Source organism: Petaurus breviceps, unplaced genomic scaffold (genome assembly GCF_028583685.1).
Source record: "Petaurus breviceps papuanus isolate PSGF00001 unplaced genomic scaffold, PetGlider_PUasm1.0 90845, whole genome shotgun sequence".
In the NCBI taxonomy this organism is placed as follows: Eukaryota; Metazoa; Chordata; class Mammalia; order Diprotodontia; family Petauridae; genus Petaurus; species Petaurus breviceps.
Genome location: NW_027187359.1, coordinates 26,325,233 through 26,333,389, shown reverse-complemented (window position 1 = coordinate 26,333,389; position 8,157 = coordinate 26,325,233). Strand labels below are relative to the sequence as shown.

The following is an 8,157-nucleotide window of genomic DNA, read 5'->3' as shown; positions in this document are numbered from 1 at the left end:
ATAGTGCATAGAGTGTACGGCTTGGCTTAAGCAACACTCATCCTCCTGAGTTCAAATCTGGCCACAAACACTAGCTGTGTGACCCCAGGCAAGTCACTTAATGCCATTAGCCTCAGTTTCCTCATCTGCAAAATGAGCTGGAGAAGGAAATGGCAAACCACTCCAGTACCTCAGTCAAGGAAACCCCAAATAGGGTCATGGAGAAGTCAGACATGACTGAAACACTCTACAACAAACTTCCTGACTGAGCTACCTAGCTGTCCTCTCTTCTACATTACTAAAGTACTTTGTACTTCCCAAATATCCTGTGAAAGAATCAGATATTATGTATTGTTCCAATATTATGCTCCTTATTGTACTGAGGACTTGCCCAGGGCCAGAGAGCTCGTTAAGTCACACAGGCAGAACTCAAACCCAAGTCTTGTTCCTCCTTCTCCTTTCTATGAAAATCTTTTAGGGTTTTGTAGACAACCCTGCCAGCAGTGGAAAAGGACAAGTAAAAGAGATGTGAAATCCATAAGCCCCAATTATTCATTCAAGGGAGTCATTCCCCTGAATCAGAGGGTTATCAGGCCTACATTCTGCTTCTCAGAAGGCTTAGAAGTCTCTGCTCAAGCCTCCTACACAATATGGGGATCTTCCCTGCAATGTCTTTGACAAGTATCTACTTTCTCAAGCATCTACTTACACATCCCAGTGCTGACTGTTAGAAAGTTCCAGTATGGGATAATAGAAAAAAAACACTAGATTTGGGAATCAGATCCTAGGTCTACCACTTATTGACTAGGCAACCTTAGGTAAGTCACTTAATCCTTCTAAGTTTCAATTTTCTTATCTGTAAATAGGGATAAAAAGGAATCTGCTATTCTACCTACCTACTTCTATTTCTCTAGTATTTCAGGAGATGTTGCAAAATCTCAAATCGGGCTGGTAAAGAATTTTGACCTGATGATATGGGATTGATTATGAGGAAAACCCTTAAGTAATGATAGAAATGCAAATTGTTATTTAGATTATTTGTTTCCATTTCTGTCTGCTGGCACAACCCAGAACAAATCTGCCCCTTTTCTACAGGATGGCACTTTAAATATGTGAAGGCAACGATTATATGAAGGTATCAAATTAGATGGTGACTAAGGTGCCATCTAGGGGGAAATTAGATGGTACAGTGGGTAGACTGCTAGGCTTGTACTCAGGAAGACTCCTCTTAATCAGATCCAGTCTGGCCTCAGACACTTCCTACCAGTGTGAGACCTTGGGCAAATCACTTAACCCTGCATGCCTCAGTTTCCCCATCTGTAAAATGATCTGGAGAAGGAAATGGCAAACCATTCTAGAATCTTTGCCAACCCCTCCACCCACCCCAAAACCCAAATAGGGTCATGAAGAGTTGAGCATGATTGGATCTCATCATCATCATCATCATCATCATTCTCCTCATCATCAACAACAGCAACTGTAACAAAGGTTACTCAATAGGATCTTACAGAGTTTTCAGTTCAAACAATCTAGCTGACTTGCACCAGGGGGGAAAAGCTTTTTAAAAAATTTAAAGAAACCTCGACCTGGATTTTCGCATGTGACACACTGACCAGAAAAAGGGTGTTGAGATTAGCACTAATTAACCCAGTTAGTTTAGGTTAAGTGCTTTTCCTGAAGTTCCCATCTAATTAGCCATCAGCTGGTTGGCAGAGCACTTTCTTATCTTATCTCCTTTGATCCTCACCAGTACCTGGATGGTAGGTGCTTTCTTTATTCCCATTTTTGTTGTGGTGATTGAGGGTGGATGAGTCCTGCGCTATTTATTCTTCCTGACCTCATCTTGGTATTTTCTTGGTGAAGATACTGGAGGGGTTGGCCAATATGACTATATTTTCAACTCAATTCTACAAACATTTATTAAAATGGGGCGGTTTTCTGGGTGGAGAAGATGTAAAGTTAGAAAATTAAAGAGTCGCCAGTAGGTTTGAGGACTGGGCTTGTGCTTTGTTTTTGTTGTTGTTTGACCTTCATTTTCTTTCTTTCTTAAAAATTAATTTATTTTTAGTTTTCAACTTTGACTGGCGTAAGATTTTGAGTCCTAAATTTTCTCTCCCTCTTTTCTCCCTTCCCTAAGACAGCGTGCAATCTCTACATATACATTCCTATTGAACATATTTTCACATGAGTCATGTTTTAAAGAAAGATTAGAACCAATGGGAGGAACCACAAGAAAGAAGAAACAAAAGAAAGAGAGCAAATAGTCTGCTTTGATCTGCATTTGAGTCCATAGTTCTTTCTCTCGATGTGGATAGTATTTTCCATCTCGAGTCTTTTGGAGTTGTCCTAGATCCTTGCATTGCTGAGAAGAGTTAAGTCTTATCAAAGTTAGTTACACAGTGTTGCTGTGTACGATGTTCTCCTGGTTCTGCTCACTTCACTCAGCATCGGTTCATGTAAGTCTAGGTTTGTCTGAAATCTGCCTGCTTCTTGTGTGATAGGGAACAGTAGTTATTCCATGAGGTTCACATACCACAACTTGTTCAGCAGCCATTCTAGTGATTTCATTAGTAAAGGCAGCTCCCAATGAGGGAATAGTGGTACTTCTACCAATACAGATCAGTACCTTCTCTGCAAATTACACTCTTAGAGTGTGAAGAAATGAGGTGACTTGCCCAAGTCACAGAGCCCCAGTATGTGTCACAGGTGGACTTGAACCTGGACCTTCTTGGCTCCAAAGTTAGCTTTCTTTCTTTAAGGAGGGATAGAGAACAAACAAAACTGGGATATCAGGGGATACTTTTCAGGAGCCAGGAGAGGAGCCAAGGAGGGAGGAAATTCTAAAGACATCCCACCTACTGAGCATCCCAACCATTCCTAGCTCCCTTAACTGGTCCTCATGTTTTTGAGTTTCTCAGTCCTTCTAATCTCCCTCCTCTGGGTAATTGTTAGCCTGTCAATAAAATGCTTATGCCCAGAATATGGTCATTGAAGCATGGTTGGGCAACACAGCAGAATACACCAAAAAACAATAACATACAGTAAAACTGTCATTCTTTTATGCCATTGTTCTTAAATAAAAGATTCAGGAAGTAAGAAGATGCTATGATTCTGCTTCTCAGTTTTCTTGTTCTGTCCCACATCAGAGTGAGTAAAAATTCCAAGATCAAAGGGCCCTGCATGGGAAAGGACCTTCCATATCATCTGTTAGAACCTCTTCATTTTCTAGAAGCACTGTGGTCCCCAGGTTGTGACCTACTTAAGGTCACACCAATAGGGAAAAAAGAGGCAGGATTCAAATCCAGGTCTTCTAACATCAAATCTATAGTGCTCTTGTCTATCACATTCTCTACCATCCCTCCGGAACAACCTTCTCAATCAAAAATGATGTCCTTTATCCCCATTCTTGATTGATAAAATCCTACCTAACCTTCAAGGCTCAGAAAAATCGCTGTTTTCTCATTTGTCATTGTTCCTGCCCTGACTTCAAATCTGACCTCAGACAGTGTTACTGTGGGCAAATCAGAGATTATCCCTCATCTGTAAATTGGGGGCAGCTACGTGGTGTAGTAGATAGAGAGCTGGTCGTGGAGTCAGGAAAACTCAATTATGAGTTCAAATATGACCTTAGACATTTACTAACCCTGTTTGCCTCAGTTTCCTTATCTGTAAAATGAGCTGGAGTAGGAAATGGCAAACTACTCCAGTATCTTAGAAAATGCCAAAATGAGGTCAGGAAGAGTAGCAGGGGATTCAACCTCAATCACCCCAACAAAAGTGGGAATAATAAAAGCACCTACCTCCCTTGATACTTGGATCAAAGGAGATAAGATTTGCAAAGTGCTTTGCAAACCAATGTATTTGCTAACTAAGAGATGCCCTTTTGTTATTGGAAAAGTACTTAGCATAATAAACTCACCGGGTGTGTGCTCTTCCGGTCACCCTTTTTGTCCCTAAATCATATGCTAATATCCAGGATGAGATTTTTGGAATTTTTTAAAAAAGCTTTTCCCCTAGTACAAGTCAACTAGATTGTTTGAGCTGAAAGCCTCTCTCTTGAGCAATTTCCCCCAGGGTTACTTGAACAAGCTCCTCCTCCTCTCTTGGTGGTGAGCTTCTGGGGCAAGGAGCCAGCCCCAGGGGATTCTCCCTGCCCCATGTGCAGCAGCTTCCACCTCCAAAAGGTGATAGTAGCCCCAAGAGAGGTACAGTCCATTCCATGCAGAGCACAGGAAGGTGGCTTATTGCAGGGGAGGCTGTCTTGGCCTTGGAATCGGGATTTGGGTTTGAATCCTGACTGCTACTGACTTCCTGGTGATTCTGACATGCTACTTTCACTCCTTGGGTCTCCGTTCCATCTTCTTAAAGTAAGGAAGTAATTTTTGATCCTTTCGATCTTTTGATTAGAGGCCGACAGGAGACAGTGGATAAGAGTGCTGGACCTAGAGCCAGAAAGACCCAAGTTCAAATTGAGCCTCTGACACTTAATAGTTGTGTGACCAGGTTGTCACATAATTTCTGCCTTCCTTATTTATCTGAACTATAAAATGAGAATAATAATAGCACCTCCCTCCTAGGGTTATTATAAAGATCAAATGAAATAGTATTTGTAAAACGCTTAGCAGTGACTGCCTGGCACATAGTAGGCCTTTTCTTCCTTCCTCCCTAATAATAATTATAAATAAATGAATTCTCAATCTTTTAGTGTAGGGAAGCTTCACAGTGTGGAAGTTACTGGAGTAGTTAGTAGTCTCTTGGTTTTTGTTTTTTATTTTTTTGGAGAGGGGAAGGCCAGGCAGTTGGTGTTAAGTGACTTACTGAAGTTCACACAGCTAATAAATATTAAGTGTCTGAAGTCAAATTTGAACTCAGGTGCTCTATTCACTTCTCCATCTAGCTGCCCAGGCAGTAGTCTCTTGGGTTCACATCCTGGAACTTGGCATTGTGCTGCATTAGATGAATTGTAGCCTTTCTGAAATACATTTCTTTTATCTTGAAAGCAAAAGATATTAATGCTTGCAAAACCCATTTCATAAAATTATTATTGGTTGGAAAATGCTTTAAAAAATCCTAATGTCCTAAAGAAATGTTAGTATTTTTGTGGGATTCTAGTTATAGAAATGATTAATTTTTTTTTTAGAAGGAGGTATGATTGGGAAGGTAAATTGTAGACTGGGGTAACAGCCATTGAAAGGTGCTATGTTTTAATGGTGTCAAACATTTCATGAGAGGGAAATAAGTAGATAGTAGGTTATGGCCAGATCCTGGAGGGCTTTGAATAACCAGGAAATTGGACTTGACTTAGTGGGCAATGGGAATGTGCTGGGGCTGAGCTTTTGAGCAGAGAAGCTACATGATCCAAATAGTGCATTAGGGTGATTAATCTGGCGGAGTAACATAGATGGAAAGAATGGAGGTAGGGAGGGGAGCCCAGGTCACTGATGTGTGGAATTCAGGCAGCTAGAGTTTAGCCACCTTGGCAGACTGGTGAGAACATCATTGGGTTAATGAGCCAAGTTTGCCACGTCTCCTGGGGAAGGGAGGGGGTGCCAGCTTTAGTGCCCTGGATGCCAGGAAATAGAAATAGAAAGAACATGTGAATGGCCAGGGAGCAAGATGAATAAGAAACATTTTTCAAAGAGTGGGCAAAACTCCCCCCTCCCCCTCCCTTGTCCCAGGATGCCTCTAAGGCACTTGCCCAGATCTGTAGTTATGGCTTGGCATCTCCTCTATGACGTGGCCCCTTCCCTACTTTTCCAGTCTTGTCTCAATCATTCCATTCCCTACAGTTTATGTTCTAGGTCAGTTGGACAACTCTGTCCCTCCACTGGCTCACACAGTCCCCTATGCCTGGAATTAATCAATAAGCAATTCTTAAGTGCTTACCTCAGTGCCAGACACTATGCTACATGATGGAGATTTAAAAAAAAATAGAAAGAAAAAGAAATAACATTTCTTTTTATATTCTATGGATGAAAAACCATCCCTATTTTTACTTCTAAAACCCAGCTTGAATGGCACCTCATCTATGATGCCTTCCTTACCCCACCAGTAATAGACCTTCACCAGTGGATCTCGACTTTACTTGCTCTGGAGAGGGCAGCAGAACAAAAAGTGGAAGGATCATCCAATTTATAGACAGAGGACTTGGGTTCAAATCTTTAGCTTACAACTTTAACTACCATGGCAAGTTATTTGTTTGGGGACCTTAGTTCACTCATTTGTAAGATGAGGGGATACTGCCAGGTGTTTTTAAAGGGCATATCTGATTTGAAATTTATGAAGCTTCTTTTCTCCCCCAACTGTGCCCTAATACAAGGGTGGGTAACCTGCAACCTCAAGGTCACATGTGGCCTTCTAGGTCTTTGGATGTGGCCTTTTGACTGAGTCCCAGTTTTACAGAGCAAATCCTTTTAAGGGACTTTGTTCTGTGAAGTTTGGATTCAGTCAAATGGTCACAGGTTCCCCATCCTTACCCTAATACTTTATCCACACAATCAAGGTGAATTTATTCCTAGAAAATGTGACTAAAGCAATCAAATTAGTTTATCAGCTGACAGAAAAGTTATTCATAATTATCTGAGTAATAATTCATTTTATGTTAGAATGTTTGGGGAATCTTTTTGGTGTCTTTTTAAAACTTGCATTTAAAGGGTGCAAAATCTTTGCCGGTATTGACCCTAATTCAAACTGGATCTCCCCTGGGCATAACACAGGACTTAGTACAAAGTAGGTGCTTAAAACATGTCTGTGCTATGATAAAGTCCTGCTCAAATACTACTTCTTCCAAGGAGCCTTCCCAGATCCTCTCATTCAGCTAAGTGTTGTTCCTGGTAATATGCTACGTAGCACTTTGTAATACTCAAATGCAATACACTCACATCATGTAACATTATTTAGTTATCTGTGTTTGTGTCATATTTCATGGTAAACTCATGAGGTCAAGGACTGTGTTTTATCTAAATCTAAGATTCTTAACTTATTCTCCGGTATGGTTTCCTTTGGCATTCTGGTGAAGCCTATGGATCCCCTTTTGGAATAATGTTTTTAAATGTATAAAAGAAAATTGTAAAGAAAACCAGTTATATTGAAATAACATTAATCTCAAGAACCCCTGATCTAAACTGTTTCTTAGACTGCCTAGCACAGTGCTCTGAAAAACACTCAATAATGCTTGTTGACTGACTGAATGTGACCATTTTGTAGCTGAGATCTCTTGTGGTCAACGTGTATATGTGACATAGATGGCACATATACCTATATGCCAGAAAGGCTAAGTGAAAGAATAGGAGCTCACATAGGACTGTGATGTGCCTTTTCATTAAGTTCACATCTTTTTGCTTTTGCATTTCAGGGGAAATCTCTTCACTCGGACATTAGCTGATATTGTGAACAAAGAAGATTTTGTGCTGGATTCAGAATATCTCATCACTCTCCTGGTGATAGTTCCAAAGTAAGAGCATTGTTAAGTGACCCCAATGTTGAGTGGCTTCAGTTTCTCTTTGGGGGATTTCTCTTTGTCCAGTGGACTGAGGGAGCCAAGGGAAAGCTCTTTGGCCACTACCAGGTCTTAAGGACATAAAACTGAACCAGAAGAGCCATCTGAGAGGGGCAGGTAGAGTGAAAAATTATTATTCATTTGGACCCTATTCATTTGATATGATTTCACAGGGGTAGTGAGTATAAGTTCTGTATATTTGACTGCAGAGTTTTGAGCCGAAGATTGTAAGTTCATTTGTTTGATCAGAGGAAGTCAACTAGAGGCCCTCCGCTCTTGTTTTTTTTTTTTTTTTTGTTATAGTGACCAAGCGCAGTGTGGCAGGGGTCACTCAATGACATGGGAAATGCCCAACATATTTTTGCACCTCCAGACCATTTTCTCTTGTCCAACATGAGTAGGTGATCCTCTTATGACCATTTAGTCGGTGGAGAATACCCCATGCTTTGCCCAACCCAAGACTCCCCTGCTGATGACACCATTTCTAGCTGATGCATCATTTTTTTGTCCCGTGAAACAAAATCTATCAACCGATGTGATTCTATACTTTATTTTTGTTTTGTTTTCGTTTTTTGGAGGGGGGAGGGTAGGACAATTGGGGTTAAGTGACTTGCCCAAGGTCACATGGCTAGTGTGTGTGTGTGTGTGTGTGTGTGTGTGTGTGTGTGTGTGTGTGTGTG

General features: G+C 40.9%; 1 protein-coding gene across 9 annotated transcripts in view; it reads left to right on the top strand.

Annotated features, from left to right (window-relative positions):
* ATP6V1C2 (ATPase H+ transporting V1 subunit C2) overlaps positions 1–8,157 on the top strand; it is a 67,085-nt gene that overhangs the window by 47,193 nt on the left and 11,735 nt on the right. For all 9 annotated transcript variants that reach the window (XM_069072257.1, XM_069072258.1, XM_069072255.1 and 6 more), the window contains one exon: positions 7,334–7,432. In XM_069072257.1, the coding sequence (XP_068928358.1) occupies positions 7,334–7,432 (99 nt within the window). The remainder of the gene's footprint in view (positions 1–7,333; positions 7,433–8,157) is intronic.